The sequence below is a fragment of the Lampris incognitus genome, chromosome 4 (assembly GCF_029633865.1).
Source record: "Lampris incognitus isolate fLamInc1 chromosome 4, fLamInc1.hap2, whole genome shotgun sequence".
Lineage (NCBI taxonomy): Eukaryota > Metazoa > Chordata > Actinopteri > Lampriformes > Lampridae > Lampris > Lampris incognitus.
In genome coordinates, this window is record NC_079214.1 from 25,515,535 (window position 1) to 25,533,284 (window position 17,750).

The 17,750-nt window shown below is 41.6% G+C and overlaps 1 protein-coding gene across 1 annotated transcript; it reads right to left on the minus strand.

Annotated features, from left to right (window-relative positions):
* Positions 1-241: 241 nt before the first annotated feature.
* LOC130111740 (monoacylglycerol lipase ABHD2) lies at positions 242-17,177 on the minus strand. Its single transcript, XM_056279009.1, has 11 exons — positions 17,117-17,177; positions 15,704-15,775; positions 14,650-14,865; positions 10,626-10,801; positions 9,862-10,029; positions 9,480-9,663; positions 8,072-8,164; positions 7,752-7,853; positions 6,765-6,834; positions 5,335-5,419; positions 242-1,175 (listed from the first exon to the last, which is right to left on the minus strand). The coding sequence occupies exons 3-11, from the start codon at positions 14,856-14,858 to the stop codon at positions 967-969; spliced, it is 1,296 nt and encodes a 431-aa protein (XP_056134984.1). The 5' UTR covers positions 14,859-14,865; positions 15,704-15,775; positions 17,117-17,177; the 3' UTR covers positions 242-966.
* Between the last annotated feature and the right edge of the window lie 573 nt (positions 17,178-17,750).

Here is a 17,750-nt window from a genome sequence, read left to right on the forward strand (position 1 = left end):
AATGTGACAGAAGGAATGTGCATCCCCCTGAGGTTGATCCCCAGTCATGTCTGGTAAGCAAACAAGCTGTCTGCGCTGCTTTCTGAGTGACACGAGGCCAATATCCCTCTGAATACCAAATAAAGATACAGCAATGTGAAAATCCCAATGCAATGCGTAATTATTGAATTTTCCACTGAGAGATTGGGTGGGTGTGTGTGTGTGGGGGGGGGGCAACTCATCCTAAAGAACATTTAAGGGCCTTCAATCAACGATCAAACAGAATAAGGATCAACAACCAGACACTCAAATGACAAGTCACGAGTCTTTCACTCTTGGTCTACACACTCGTTCACACACATTCACACTCTGGTGTGCTCAAACGCAAAACTGGCCTGTTAACAGTGTCCGTGAGTTACATACATAGTACAAAGAGGCCATGTTGGTTAAGACAGCAAACTAGGCTATGGCCTTGGTGGTAATAAGCAGTGAGCTCCATACGGGTACAGTAAATGGGCACTGACTGCAGCATAGTCCTTGTGGAGGCTTCTGTGCTCAGGTTTTCACCGAACAACTCATCTAATATGGTGCCCTCGGTTTTTGTGGTCTTGGATGCCAAGTTGCCTTTTTATATTTGGTCAATGCATCCTTAGCCAGGGATCGGTGTGTATGTGTGTGTGTGTGTGTGTGTGTGTGTGTATACACATATTCTGTGTTCGGATCCCACACAACGAAAAGAGCACAAAGGCAGTTAGCTGTTTTCATTCCTTCACATACCGTAACGTGATGGTGGTTCGAGAGGGGGGCAAATGTGGTGAAGGCATGAATACAGGGGGGCTGTGTGTGACGGGGTAGCGGGACTGTAGCAGTGCACTAAGGAGACAACAATGAAGAGATATCAGTTTCAGGTCTGGTTCAGGCATCTCCTCTGTGCTGGGATATTGTTGGGGTGTTGAGAGTGGGACAGATAGAGAGAGTGGTCAAAGGTTAAGCTTTTTCCTCTGAGCAGGGGCTCTTGCTCAGGTGCCCACTTTGGCACGACGGTTTCTGTTTCTCCCATTGGCATATGGTGTTGGCATAACCCACGATCACTTTGTCCATCCAGGTGAGGGGCTGAGGGAAGAGCACAGCCCCTTCAAAGAAGCCCAGGTGGCCTCCGTGCAGCGTCAGAGCAAAGATCACGTTCTGCTTTTTCTCTAGAGGGGCACACAGAGAACACATAGACAACAGGGTTTATTTAAAAAGAAGCAGAAGAAGAAAGCCACTTTATTTTGTCATTGTACAGGTTACAATGAAATTTGTCTTCTGCATTTAAACCATCCTATTGTATAGGAGCAGTGGGCAGCTGCAGCACCTGGGGACCAACTCCAGTTCTTCTTTCCATTGCCTTGGTCAGGGGCACAGACAGGAGTATTAACCCAAACATACATGTCTTTTTGATGGTGGGAGGAAACTGGAGCATCCGGAGGAAACCCACACAGACACGGAGAGAACATACAAACTCCACACAGAAAGGGCATGGGATGGCCTGGAGTTTGAACCCAGGACCGTCTTGCTGTGAGGCAACAGCGCTAACCACTGGGCCACCATGCTGCCAAAAAAAAGGGTAAATCTACCTGCCTACAACTAATCAACCCACCAATGTGTGTCGTTGTGTAACCATGTCAATCAAGGTAATCAAATAAGAGAAATTAAATTGGTACACATATCAAATGTACAGACAAATGTACAAATGTTGCCCTCTCCCACATCTTGAATTTGCTAAAGGTGGGGTTTCAATGGGGTTCATAATGCTTTCTAAAGTAAAACTGTTGAGTGATGATACATTTGAGTCGATGTCAATCAAGGAAAAAAATGGGTGTCGTAATGACATGAGCACCCATCATTATTGAAAAAACTGCATTAGTCACTGAGGGGGAATATAGGTGAAAAGGGAAAGTATCCCGTGTCTGACACAGACACTGAGGTTGTGTTATCTAGTTATTGTCCCTGGGACAATGCACACTCATCAGTCAGCCTTTGACTGGCAACATGAGCCACATGTGCAAAATGGGCTTACGAGGAAATGTTTCTTGCCTGAGTGTGTTCTAGTGGTCATTACAGATAACTGCATTACTCATCTACTGTGGGTCATTAAAGATAACTACATTACTCACCTACTGTAAGGAATGCAAGAGGAAAGAGAAGCCCGCAGTCACTGTGATAGTAGGATACAGTGATCTATCGTTTCACATTTGATAGACTGGAATTTGGCTTAGATAAAAAAAGAGGGGAAAAAACCCATACGCTAACTTCTGTAATCACTAAAATGTGAGATATCTCTAAAATTGACCTTTCAATAACACAGCATGACACAGCATTGATGTGTTGTAGATAGAATAGACAAAGTAATTTCAACAACATTATAGTGGGGTTCTGATTAAGCTCTAGCCTGGGAACCAGACGAATCTGAGAGCTCATGTTTTACACTTGCTAACCAGCAAGAATTCGTCTGGTTCCCAGGCTAATTATGCTCAATAATATGAACACACACACACACACACACACACACACACACACACACACACACGAGAGAGACAGAGAAAGAGAACTGTAAGCATAGAGGGTGTTGTCCATTGTCTTTTACTTCATCTACCCGGTTTTCACTGTGTGTAAAACCCTCTCGACACTGTTACTGTGTTTAAGACTACACAGATAAACTTGACTTGAGACAAACTGCAGCAGGAAGCGTAGGAACATCTTATCCCTATTTCTCTGCTCTTAAGAGGACAGCAGCTCCTTCTATACAAGGTTGTAAACCAAAAGTTAAATGTTCTGGAGGATACAAATGAAAAACACTCGAATCAGCACCCGACAAGGCCCAGGATGTTGAAACCATAACCTTCAGCGCTCAATGGCAATCCCTGTCCATTTAATGCTTATTATGTCCTGACGGTGAGCTATAGACTCAATCTGATTGAAACACAGCATCTGACATGGAAAATAGAGTGTGGGCTTTGACTGTATGCAATGTTAAGTCTTTGAATGTGGAAACACTGCCCAACCTAATGCTGCCAATTCAACATATGCAGACCAGAAAAGTCTATACTGCTTTATTAGCCACAACCTAAATGACCATGAATCCATTCACAGACATCTTTCACCTCACACATTAACTTCAACATCCAAACTCCTTGAATTAGGCCACCTGCACAAGGTTGGAGGGGAAAATAAATAAATAAATCACAGCAGAATGAGCCTGTGCTCCACCTTGTGACCAGCCAGAGTGGAGTGGTATTCCCAAAAAGGACTAGCCTGGATCTCTTCATTCTCATGCTCCTATCTGGGTTAGTGGGAGACCCTGATGCAGTTGGCTGATTAAGATAGCACACAGCTTTAGCCATCACACACTGCTCCTGACAGCTGCTGAGCTGCCCTGGATTGATACATCCAGACCGAAGGCCACCGTAATGCCAAGTGCTGACAGCTGGTGGAAACGGAGCATTGTAGTAAATGTCTCGCATCAATAAAGCTTGTCTGCAACTTTCAGACACTAACAAAAACGCTACCACATTTTAGCTGTGCTGCCAATTATTCTAAAGTTAAGACTCAACAACAGACTCATCTTATTTTAGTATATTTTAAAAAAAGCACCAATCCTGCAAACTCAGCAGATGCATAAATTACTTGATTTTATTTTACGACATAGGCCAAGATTATGTCACCTCACTTCCTGGTAGGTGTGTCAGTATGTCTGAGTCACAGTACAAATTCTAGGGCAGAGGCAACAGATGGCCTGGCTGATCTCCTTTCCAGTCACCATTACACAGTGTACCAGATGAAGTGACTTACCACCTGGTAAGTTAGATCAGTCAACACCGTCTCTACAGAGGGATCTGGGATAGGATCCTACTTCCCGTCAAGCCCCTCAGCCTCATACAGAAACAACAGAGGGGATGACACGCGCATGTATGCACGCACAAGCACACATGCGCACACGCAAACGCACGCATGCACACACACGTGAGGCAGCTTCGCTCTCCAAAAAAAAAAAAAGCGTCTGGTAAGTTTAAATAAAGAGTAGGCTCAGGACAGAAAAAGCTCTTTAATCGCTATGTAATCTAAGTGCAGCTAAAGGGGACCTGGAAACCAGACAGAACCTCAAGTTAAAGTCGATGTCACTGCTTTCTCCAGGCATCTCACAGTCACTTCCTCTTCCGTTTGTGTGATAACAGAGTGAATTCACTGGAAACTCCCATCCACAATTGTATTTATAAACGTTTAATGGTTACAAAGGTGAGTAAAGAAACAACTGTGTGTGTTTTAACTGGTGTGACACAGCAAGATACTTGCCTCTCTACCACACCCCCTTCCAAACCCTCTTACTTGGAGACAAGTAGTAAGAGGGCCTTTCTATATTGCGGATATGGTGTTTGGAAACTAAACCCCACGACACATCTATGGTCAATCAATGAGAGAGAACAAGCCTAAAAGAATATTCCTTTGGTGTGGAAAAAAAAACTCATCTAGAGCAGGGGTTTTGTACTGTATGTAGCAAAAGATGTGTTTCAAAAATGTCCTTATTTGACAACATTAAATAGAGTCCACTAGGCCAAGTCCGTCAAGTCTCAGATAGCGTTTTAATACCGGGACAACATTTTGTGATGTGATGTCATGAGTTCTAGAAATATCTCACTGTAAGAGTTCCTTTGTACGTTACAGCTTTAGAACCCAGAAAACCAAAGAAAATCCATCCATTATCCAAACCGCCTATCCAGCTCTCAGGGTTGCGGGATGCTGGAGCCTATCCCAGCAGTCATTGGGCAGCAGGCGGGGAGATACCCTGGACAGGCCACCAGGCCATCACAGGGCTGACACACACACATTCACACCTAGGGACCATTTATTTCGAGCCCCAGGGTAGTCCAACCTTGGGGGCCGTACCGGGTAGCCCTCTGTGTGGAAACGACGGAGAATGTAAGTTATTATGTTTTATTAATTTTATCAATTTGAATAACTAAGTACGGCTGATTCACCTGACCTACATGTCTTTGGACTGTGGGAGGAAACCGGAGCACCCGGAGGAAACCCACGAAGACATGGGGAGAACATGCAAACTCCACACAGAGGACGACCCAGGACAAAGAAATTCATTTTGCAAAAAAAAAAAAGCAGTAAAGCCAATAAAACAGTAAAGTGAACTTGGTGAGCTGTGTTCATCTGATAACTGAGATGTGTGTATTTAAACAAAATATAAGAAATACATGTTTGATGAAAACTGTCACATATCTGAAAAGCTGTCAGAACAGTTGTACCAGCTGAAAAACAGCGGACTTAAGTACAGTCGCTGTTATCATGGGACAGACTGTAGGTTACCTGCTAATGTACGAGGGATGGTGAGCAGTGAGTCATGAACCAGAGGATCGTCTCCAGAGTTCACAAGCAGCAGTGGCACATTTACCTACAAGATGAAATTGGGTTAACATTTATATCTAATATACACTACCGTTCAAAAGTTTGGGATCACCCAAACAATTTCGTGTTTTCCATGAAAAGTCACACTTATTCACCACCATATGTTGTGAAATGAATAGAAAATAGAGTCAAGACATTGACAAGGTTAGAAATAATGATTTTTATTTGAAATAAGATTTTTTTTACATCAAACTTTGCTTTCGTCAAAGAATCCTCCATTTGCAGCAATTACAGCATTGCAGACCTTTGGCATTCTAGCTGTTAATTTGTTGAGGTAATCTGGAGAAATTGCACCCCACGCTTCCATAAGCAGCTCCCACAAGTTGGATTGGTTGGATGGGCACTTCTTTGAGCAGATTGAGTTTCTGGAGCATCACATTTGTGGGGTCAATTAAACGCTCAAAATGGCCAGAAAAAGAGAACTTTCATCTGAAACTCGACAGTCTATTCTTGTTCTTAGAAATGAAGGCTATTCCATGCGAGAAATTGCTAAGAAATTGAAGATTTCCTACACCGGTGTGTACTACTCCCTTCAGAGGACAGCACAAACAGGCTCTAACAGGTACTATTTAATGAAGATGCCAGTTGGGGACCTGTGAGGCGTCTGTTTCTCAAACTAGAGACTCTAATGTACTTATCTTCTTGCTCAGTTGTGCAACGCGGCCTCCCACTTCTTTTTCTACTCTGGTTAGAGCCTGTTTGTGCTGTCCTCTGAAGGGAGTAGTACACACCGGTGTAGGAAATCTTCAATTTCTTAGCAATTTCTCGCATGGAATAGCCTTCATTTCTAAGAACAAGAATAGACTGTCGAGTTTCAGATGAAAGTTCTCTTTTTCTGGCCATTTTGAGCGTTTAATTGACCCCACAAATGTGATGCTCCAGAAACTCAATCTGCTCAAAGAAGTGCCCATCCAACCAATCCAACTTGTGGGAGCTGCTTCTGGAAGCGTGGGGTGCAATTTCTCCAGATTACCTCAACAAATTAACAGCTAGAATGCCAAAGGTCTGCAATGCTGTAATTGCTGCAAATGGAGGATTCTTTGACGAAAGCAAAGTTTGATGTAAAAAAAATCTTATTTCAAATACAAATCATTATTTCTAACCTTGTCAATGTCTTGACTCTATTTTCTATTCATTTCACAACATATGGTGGTGAATAAGTGTGACTTTACATGGAAAACACAAAATTGTTTGGGTGATCCCAAACTTTTGAACTGTAGTGTATGTAGTTGCAAACATATACTGAGATCACGGTCCATACATAAAAACATACCAATATAAGACAGAGAGATGGGTGGAAACTGACAGACAAACAGATAGACGGTTCTTACATTGTGGATATAATGTACACAGCTCTCCTTCTCGTAGTACTCTTTTAGAGAGCTGTGGCCATGGAATTTCCTGTTGAAAATACAAAGTAAATCGGGTTCTTGCACAAGACACAATGTTTCAGAAACATCAGACAAAAACTTAAAAAATAATTTGCGCACACCCAGAATCTTTTCTGCAGGAATAAATACATACATTCGAAGCCTACTGTGTCGTTCTTCCATATGTATGCTCTATGCTGTGTCTGAATCAGATCAGGTTCTTTATGATAGTCTCTTTTCATCAGTAGTTTAACAAAATCAGCAGTAAAAAGGACAAGGTTTACTGACGAATTCTAACAGTTAAAGCCTGAATAGCCCATAAAGCTTTTACTCATTTTGATACTTTATCTGCCCTTGAGAAGGGGACAGCTCCTTTCAATTCAGTTCTTGCAATTGCCAAACTCCTGTGCTCCCATACAACACACACATGTAGAAACTCATTACCTTTCCCTTTATTTTCTCAAATGATGTGGTATGTTTGGGGATCATAGTGGGTAATGCACAAATAAAAACAAGTGTATAAAACAGATTCTGAATTCTGATTGTTTTACACAGAGGCAATGCATTCCAACACTTTTTGCTGCCTTCTCCCTCTCCCTTTATCAGTGCATTCTTATAATAATACATTGGGATCAGACCTGACTGCTGTGTTGCTGGAAGTGGAAGCGTCTATCCTACCTACAACATTTCTCATGGATACAAACTTGTTAAACAAGAACATCCCAGATATTCTTCATTGAATCTTTTGCATTCTCAGCACTAACAGATATACTGAACAGCGTATGCCAAGTAGAGTCAACTGTGCTGAAAATTACAGGAAAATATTATAAGCATTCTAGTTACAGTCAACCTAATAGTTGTGACTTTTAGTGCAGGCGAGCTCATATCTTTTCTGTGGTTAGTGCTGACTTTAACAGCATTCATACCTCAACTTTGTCCATTACATACCTCATGATGTTGTCATCTATCTGCATGAGGGATGTGGCTGTGTAAAGCCGGCTAAGATCTGTATCAACCATTTTAGTCGAGTATCCACCAAATAGGCTGCTCCTGTAACACACACACACACACACACACACACACACACACACACGCACACAAAGTTTTTAGAAAGCATGTGGCAACACATGACATCTCCATGTGAATTTTTGTTGATACAAATTGGAGTAATGTTATTTTTCCTCACCACCAAATAAAGTAAAAATAAGATTACAGCAGAGAATATGTACGGAAATGGTTTGCAGTACACGTATGGTACCAAGGCGGACCTGTGTGACAGGATGATTTTTTTCATGTTGTCTGCCATAAGGAAGTTGTAAAAGCGCCTACACTGGTCCCATTGTAGGAAGGTTTCCTGGGCCCTGAGAGAAAGAATAAATAGACACACAAACAAACACACACACACACACACACACAAAAAAACAACAACAAATAAAACAGTCAGCTATATGGAGCCCATTTATATTCCAACGAACACACTGAATTGCTGTTATCCACCATACAAAACAGGCCAGCAAGGTCAAGGCCTGGTGTTAGGATCTGGGATACAGCTCACAGACAGACAGTTTGAAGCAACAGAGTAGATTAAAGGCAGGAGGTCGACAACTGATAACCAATACAGCATTCTTTTCAGTAGTTTACATGCTATAATAAGAGGGGGGGGGGAATCATTAATAATCACAGGTTACACTTTTTATTCGAAAGGAACACCAGCCCCTGATCATGAAAGTCAACTCTCAAAAGGGCTGCCTTTAGGTTATGCCACAGATGGGAACAGCGACTGGCGTGAGAGAGAAAGAGCTGTAATCCCATTTCACAAAAGGCTAGTCTCCACACCCCAGCCCATGCACTATTAACATCCAAACTCTAAACCAGCCTGTGCCCGCCGGCTCTGGACAGAGCAAAAAGTGTTACTGCCAACACAGGCTGGCTGCTTTTCAAATTCAGAGGGTGTGGCTCAGGCCAAAGTACACATACCCGATACAGAGTCCTATCTAACCACTACCAGAACTAATCGTCCCAAACACCATCCTTGTATACAGCTTTGTTCTCAAATGTGCTTTCCACAAGCATGGCTCTATATTTTTGGGTGGGGGGGTGGGGGGGGGGTAAACATTTCTATTTCTAGTAAGTTAGTCATCATCACAACAATCACAGGCCCTAACTTTACCAAATAAAATGTTTAACTTTTACAAATAAAATGGAAGGGATAAACAGGGATGATGCTCAACCTAAAAAAAGTGAGATTAACCCAGCCTAAATTCGAAGTAAAAGATCTTTGCACATCAAAGGGTTTAATAATGTCAAAAAGTGCAACTTGATGCTTACAGAACTGTTGATGGCTGCTTGGTAGACACATGGTCCTTCCATGATTATAGCTTCCATTTTTCCCCATTTTAATGAATATGATTGACGGGGATGATGGTAAGTTTTTTTCCCCCCCAGTGGTGGAATATGTGTATTATAGGTATGAGTGAACCACAAGGTCTATTCAAGTACAATGTATTAGCTTAAGCAATGCATTTTACCTATGTCTGATGAAAATCAAAAGAAAGCTGCTACGGTAGTTACATATATGGTGTTTGTTTTTTGTTTTTTTAGACTTATTGTGTGACTGTGAAGCACCGGAAGTGAACCCTGACCAAACTGGGCAACCCAGGACAGTGATACACCCACCTGAGAGCACTGTATCCCTGGCAGACACTGACGCAACACAACACTCTCTCCTGGTTGATTCTGTTCTCTCCCAGGAATTTACACACAATGTTGCCACCCAGACTAAAGCCCACCACAATCAACTGGGTGTGTGGATACATCCTCTTGATGTATCCCACCATTGCTGCAAACTCCCATGTGCACCCTGTAAGAAAAACAGTACACAGACACTGGTCAGTGTATCCTACCTCTTTAAGAAGGAGCTGTTTCTGCAACTTAGCAGACAGAGTATCACATTCACTTGTCTGCAAGTCTCAAAGAGATGTTTTCTTTTAAAGATTGTTTATGTAAGTTCGAGTGATGTCTCAAGCTCAGCATTTTGAAGCCTAAATTCTGATCTAACCATAGGTGAACATGCGTGGGGAGGTGAGCTCAATATTCGGTAGTGCTCCAAGGTGGTTCAGCACAGCGCAGCGATAGCCCTCCTTCTGGGAGTAATCCACAAAGGTCCGGATGTAGTGCTTCTCACTGTGGTTACCGATGCCAGGGCATATAACCATGGTGATGTCACCTGTTAGAACAAAAAGTAGATAGATGGATCAACAAGATACGGGTCCAACTAAAAATATGTAAATGCCATTAATGGGAGAAGAATGACAAGCTTCTCATAGCTCGATCACTGCAGGGCACGCAGATAATCTGGGGGAAGCCTTACACTGCAGCTAATCCAAAACAGAGGATTATCTGGTTTTGTCAGTCAAACAATTACGGAGTAAATCAGGATGGAAATAGAAGCATCACTTGGGAAACAAAAGTTATAAGGTATGTTTCTAAGTAGTACAAGAGGAAACTAGGACTTAAAGATCAGTGTTGAGGCGATTGAGTGCTAACTGGAAAAATTTAAGGTGAAGGATGTTTTTAAAACTCTGTTGTTAGGGGACTGCATAATAATCAAAATGTTACAGCTCATTTATTGATCTGCATGTCAGTAAAATTTTCTCGTGAAATCAAAAAGAAATGGATGTTGAGACCTTCAGACAGTTAACGCTTTTGGTTAGTTTTTTTCCCCCCCTCTATGGAAGAACAAGATCTGCAACAAAAACAGGTCTTGTATAACAGGTACATTGGCAACAATGATTGCAAAAAGTTACCGATAACGTGCATTACCTCCTGTTCGATGGTCCCCCAGTGGCTCAAAGAGGTCAAAGGTGGCAGTGGCTCCGTCCTGCATGGGTAAGTACTTCCTGATTCCACAGGGGTGAGGAGAACTCACACGGCCAAGCTTCCCATAAAGGGCTGTTTGGAGATGACCACTCTTACCCCACAACAGAGGAGGAATATACCTGGAGAACAAAACATAAAATTAGACTTGTCTTAAAATGACATTAAAAATTCGAAGAGTGTCACCTAATACTTATGATGTAAATCAGTGCAAAGCAACATCAACTTGATGTTACTGTTTGCTTTTCCCTTTGCACAATGTCCATGAAAGGTGTGAACTATGTGAACTGGATGCACCATAGTTTGGCTATAGTCGGTCACATTCCTTACACAGGCTTTGACTTCTTGTTCTGTGCATGCAGAAAAAGAAGTTTCCATTTTGTGTAGTGGATCAAGGAGTGGTAACAGGGTTTTTCAAGTTACTGGCAAGCTAAGGAGATTCCACTGAGTTAGCACTACGAAGATATTGTTTGGCTGTGTACGGAATCCTGATGACACCCACTACTTATGTAGGAGTTCTCTCCTTCAATTACACTACTTTACAATACAGTGTCTTCTACACTGTATACACAATTGCCGTGTCATTGCTCAGCTGATGTCTTAAAGACACTCTTGAAAATATATATGAAAAATAAAAACAAAAAATTCGCAGAACAGCTCCGATAGCATCCATTGGTTTCTTTGGATCTATCAAGTCTATCAACAAAGGTTGGACGAGTAACTGCAAAAATATGAGAGCATTTGATAGCTTATATTAAGATAGTAGGCAACATCATTGTTGCTATGCAGTATCAAAAGCACTGCGATTTTTAAACAGTAAATAGTGCACACAAACTACTTATTACATCTTATTGTGTTAACCAGATTTTTCCTGTTTAGGATTTTTCCATTAGTAAGATCAAAAGGTAACAGTGGCCCAAACCTGTTGTATGCAAATATGAGATCCTGTTGTTTTATCATGCCTTTAGGAAAGTCTATAATGTTTTGGAATTATTGTTGGGAATAATTAGCTTTACTCTTGGGTAATACAAAGAAGAAAAATATTTCCGCCTAAATAAATGAGGCCCTATGTTTAAAGAAATACTGATACTAAATTTGAATGATAATACTAAAATACTCTTTAGTTCAGTTTCTATTGATTATATAATATCTTCAAGAATCCTTCCTCTAAGACTTGCCCACCCTTGGTTGAAAAGCTGACTAGATCTCAGCCCACGTGCAGAGATAACTAAAATCTGCAAATTTAAATGAAAGGTCAGCCATAACACCCATACAGAAATATGTCCTAAAGAACACATGCATGCACATGCACACAAACACACAAACATACACACACACTGAACAGTTGCAGAGAGCAAAGTCTGTGGTTACACAACCTTTTCATCCTTCTGTCCATTTTCCCTGACAGCTATTGCAACAATCAGCTGCACATGTTGATGCACTCATTACATAAGGGTTTGTCATCAAACTGTCACTCAAAATTTACTGATATTTCAGGCAGTCCAGTATGGCTGCTACCATGTGGTGATAATGTTTCTAAAGATTTTTTTATTATTATTTTTTTTTGTAATTTTCTGCCATTATTTGATAGTGATAGTCGAGAAAGAAAGACAAGAAAGGCAGGGGAGAGAGAGGGGATGACATGCAGCAAAGGGTCCTGGCCAGATTCGAACCCAGGCCGCTTCAGTAAGGACTCAGCCTTATGTGGTACGCGCTCTACCAGGTGAGCCACCGGGGTGCTCCAATGTGGCAATAATGTAACCAACTCAAGCAGTCTTTCTAAGGGCTGGTGAAGATTAAAGTATCACAACAAGCTGAACCACTCTTTTCCAAAGATTTGTCTTGCTCTCTGTGTGGGCTTAAATATGAGTGAGGGATGAGGATGAGCTCACTGTTGTCATGTGGTTGAGAGGATAGGCACCTGGGAGGGTAGTTGAGTTCATCAGTAGGAAGCAACGGACAAGTCAAGCCGTGACCTACTGGTTGCCCAGCTGACCTTTCCCTGCTATATAGATATCTTCTACCATTAGCTTATCAGATTATTTGGGTAACTAGTTTGCAGAATGCCTCACTGGTGATGTAATGTATTCAACATTCAGCTATTATGCTCTTGGGGCAAACAGCTGTCACAAAGTGCTCAAGAGACGACGCCCAATCAAGGTCCATGTGTATATGTAATGTAGTGTGTGCGTGTCCTTGAGAGATGGGAGACTTCAGAAAGAGGAAACAGAAGCAAGAATGGTTTGTTTGGTCCGATAATGGATATATCAACTGAAAGATCTGCAGCATAGATAAATATCACAGGCCATTTGCACTGTGAAGCTAAAAAAAACAAGCCTTGCAGCTCCTGCCCTGACCCATGTCTATCTACTGACTAATAAGACAAACGGTACTACTTTGCAATAAGACTACCATGACAAAGGGTTTATGAATGGTTTATAATTAAGTTGTGAACACTATAAATCATTAATAAACTGTTATAACACATCGGATAAAAAGGGCAACAGTAACCTGTTGCTTGCCAAATAGTGAGCCCACATTTATCTGTACTGTCAAGCCTCAGATCTCATTGGTTACTTAGCTAGCAACTAGCAAGATCTGAGTTGTAACATAAAAAGTGCAGCAGCAACTTGAGCTTGCCAAATAGTGAGACCACGTCGGTGTATGAAAACTGCGTTATAACTTATTTATAATCGTTTATCAATGATTTAGAAAAGTATTTACAACCTAATTAATAACCTAATTATAAACCATTTATAAATCCTTTATAAGGGTAGTCTTATTGCAAAGTGGTACCAGACAAACAGTAAGACGGACATGATAAACTCCCAACATGGGTGTAATTCAAATTCTGTTTTGCATTGCTTTTTTGTGTGTGCGTATGCGCACGACTGAGAGGAAGACTGCAAGAATGCTAGCCATGTTCGACTACTAAAAAAAGGCTCATTCCTGAACACTACCTCACCAGGGTGCAGTTGACAAAGTCGCAATGGATTGATATTTCTGTTGCCATAGGAGTAGCTGGTCTAGAAACTCCTGTTATATGTATGATTCCATCTGGTGTCATTTCGTGTTACAAAACATGCTCTCTCAATGACATGTAGCTATTTGGACAATTGGGTAAACCATCAACAACAACAGGAACTAGGGTTTCCGTGATTGCAATCCAATTATAGAGTAGCGCTTACGAATTACAAAAGTCAAATGGGGAAACTACAAAGGGTACACATGGTTACAAACTTGACACAAACACTGACTTCATACTGAGCTTTTGAAACACTCTCAGATTGTTGTTTAAAGTCGAGATTCTGAACGGATGGCTTACATAAGCATACACTTGTGGGAAAGGCTTACATGGAGTCACCCCCAACCACCCACTCAAGAGCAAGAAAATGCTCAACATGTACAAGGATCTGGACCATGACAAATATTCAGGGAACGACTTGGCAGTTTGTTAAGGACAATAGGGGCAGGTTTACCCTTTTTTCCCCACAAAAAAACAAGATGTATGAATCTTGCTCCTCTCTTTGCCTACTTTTAGCAAATAATTGTGCCACACCAACCAGCAGGGGGAAAAGAAACATTCATTTGCATCAGCTGAGAGCTGAGTTGGAAGTTTCAGATTACACTAGACATGAGAAGTGCCCTAGGGGGCTAGCTAGGAACTTCAGAAATGCCTCGAACAATTTCACATCCATGATCTAAAGCGTGAAAAGTCTGATCCGCCACGTCTATGATGACCCCGAAATAATGCCTAGGTTTTAAATTTCTGCTAAGCTCAGTGGAAAGTCATCTATCCATAACGCAGACATGCAATTCAGACAGAAACTATGACAACAGATGGGAGCATCTCCAGACAAACTGTGACCACCACTGCAACCCCAGATGGACCAGCAGGGGTAGACTGGCATTTCCATGGTAACCATAACGTGACAGAAAAGGGCCAGACAACTTTCCCCACACTACTCACTCTTTGGTCAGCTGAGAACAGGATTTCAGGAGGAAACGGTTGAGGGCTGTATCTTGGTAGACAAGGTCTGGGGGAGCGGTGGGGCTCTTTAGATTTAGGCATCGGACAATGATGTACAGCACTGTGGCCACTGCCGCCAGCTTCATGCCATCAAACATGGCCGGCAGCTCCGGAGTGATGGTGTCCACGTTTGACTCATGGGCAGTCATAATTGCTCTGAAATAAAAATAAAAGATGTTTTTTTCAGTTTTTCATCTGAATGTAGATAGTGTTTAAATGTCGAACAGGGTTAGCAAGTAGCAGACAAACATAACTAGAAAGCTTAAAACAGCTCCAAAAAAACAAAACAAAACAAAAAACAACACAATGTTGAAGAGCAAATTCAACCATTATCCATGTCAGACATGGTTGTGAATTATGACCAAATAGTCCAGCAATTCTGGAAGTTATGCATTTTCAATGTTCCTCATGTCAACACATGAGGGGTCAGCGATAGAGTAAAAGGAACAGGCTTATAAGCAGTGGATTGCTGGAGCTGTGTGAGTTCACAGCAAATTTTTTAAGGTTCAGTTCAATTGCGCTTTAACTTCCTGTCATTAGGTTGATACTGCTTTACATACAGACATGACTCATACCAAATAAAAAACTGATAACACATAATTCAAGTAGAACTAAGTCTAACTGTTGACTGACTTCAATTTGTCCCTTGAAGAAATGTGAAAATTACTAGGATATGGGTTTTGAGACTGCATTTCAAATAGGCCTACACTACTGAATTCAGCAGCCCATTAATAATGAGTTTATCTGCTGAAATACACTATTTCCCAAATATTTATTAAGATGCTCTGAGCTGATAGATTACTAGGAACACCTGTAAAGAAAGCTCAAAGGATGTCAAAATGGAAATGTGAATGAGGAAGTAAAGATAGACCTACTGGCAAGTTGTGTAATAAACTTTCCAAACCACTGTTACATATAACATTACAAAAGCAGAAAAAAATGCACCTTTCAAAACAACCTACATCATTCTACTAACAATCTATGTTAACATTACCCTCCAACTGATGTCTTGCTGTCCAAATGTCAAAAATAATGAACAGGTGAAGTCACTGTGATTTGGTCAAACCTATGGAGTAGAAGAAAATACAAATTGCTTGGAATCTCTTGATATCACTCAATTCACTCATTTCCTGCACAGTGCTGCAGTCCAAATGCATTTTTCTCGAACCAGTAACCTCAAGCTACTGATGGAGGTGAAGTGTCTGGTCATATGCACCATAAACTGTGACGTACGACCATCTCCATCAGCTTTATAACCAAGGGAGACAAGTATGGATACGGAATGCTTCAAATGGAGCCGCCCTTCCCACCATCAAGATAAACAAATAAGAATGGCAGCACTCTGTAAACAGTATGCACCTTCTCACAAGTGGCAATGTTGTCAGATCCAGGCGACAACTATGCTGAACAAACAGATACTACATATGATTCACATACTTTATTTTGACTGTATTGGTCACAGTCAACCTAGTGCTGCCTTGTAGGCTTTCTCAACAGATTTCCTCGTATAAATGTGTTGTTTTGATCCACATATACAGTATTCCACAGTATTAGCGGTATCTAAAAGGACAAAACCCTAACTGTATCATTATGCAAATTCTGATCCACGGATGTAGCCCAATTCATTCGTGCTACAATGATACACACAGGGTGTAAAACTATGATCGCTCCAGGGGTTAAGTTATGGACGCCCTCCTTTTACCTCCTTGTATGAGACCAATCTATAGCGAAGTCTGTTCGAGATTGACAATAGTGCCTGATACCAAAAGCAAGAGGATTCATCACAACGTTACCTTCACCCCATTGGTGTCATTTAATTGATGCTATCCAATTTAATATCCGGACAGGCGTGCACTGTAGGCGGGCAGCTAGCGCTGAGCTTTTCTTCCCTTTTGTCATGACTCGCAAAATAAATTAGCCGACTTTTCGAAATACCAGGCATGTACTTTCTGTTTATCTAGACTAGAAAATGAATCGTGATGTATATAAGAAGAGCTAGCTTCTTGAAAAAGACACGACAATTAGCGGAAATCGCTCTTTTTGTCACATTCGTCTCTAGCAGCGGGCCTTCCACGCTATGGTCCGCCCATCTTCGCACTAGTCTAGAAAACGAGAGCAAGATAGTGTCTTTTGCTGGTTTTCAAACTTCGAAGTTATTCTGTTCAATTTAGACACGGGGATTTTAACTACAACTGGCCTATAGCTGTTTGGTCAATGTCGCATTGGTTTCCCCCATTAGTCCCTTTAGTTTCATGAGGTCAGTATCGGAGAAGCGGCGGGTACCACAAGCTGCACTCTATTAACTGCTGTTAGCAAGCTAGCTAGCTAGCTAATGAGACAGCATCATCAACCGCTGTTCGGCCGACTGGTGGGGTACAAGCGGTACCACTGCAGAGAAGATCCTTACCTTATCTTCAAAAGAGAAAACGTAGCGGGCGTTTTCTGTAAATGTCCTGTGCGTATTTTTCTATGTCGTTACCATTGCTGGCGCTGATGTGTAGGACGCCCTCAAATATTCTGACACCAGCCTAGCTAGCTTGCACACTGACATCTCGGAATTCACTTCCTATAGGAATTAGTTATTTGCATACAGGCTGTCTCATTGGATGAGGGGAGTCTCTGACGAAGTGTCCGATATCCCACCGGTATCTACGCCCCCTCTCCCTTGAGTCTTCACGCCAATTGACAATTATCTGTTTTACCCAAGAAAAGAAAAGAAACCGCAATGTCACAGAAGTCCAGGTTTGTAGAAGATAACGTCCATCAGCCGACTCCCCTTTCCCCCGATACGATATGGCAGAAACACTATATCGTTACGTGGGTGGGTACATGGGCAGAGTTTAGGGTAAACAAGATTATTCCCGAACGCGAGAGAAACGTGAGTTGAAACCTAAAACTGCAGGTTGCATAAAACACGATGAGCAAAGAATATAAATTACGGATAGGTTTCCACTGTAAAGACAAGTCGCAACAAGTGGTTCGTATACATTTATATATGGTCTGACCTCGCCCTTTTATACCATGAAAACTTTTGTACTGCC

What these genes read in the sequence shown, in the direction of transcription:
- LOC130111740 (XM_056279009.1), bottom strand. Translation starts at nt 14,858, where the DNA reads ATGACTGCCCATGAGTCAAACGTGGACACCATCACTCCGGAGCTGCCG. An exon ending in TGTTCTCAGCTGACCAAAGA is followed by an intron (nt 10,802 to 14,649) that starts GTGAGTAGTGTG and finishes TTTGTTCTCCAG; the next exon opens with GTATATTCCTCCTCTGTTGT. An exon ending in CAGGGATACAGTGCTCTCAG is followed by an intron (nt 8,165 to 9,479) that starts GTGGGTGTATCA and finishes TCTTTCTCTCAG; the next exon opens with GGCCCAGGAAACCTTCCTAC.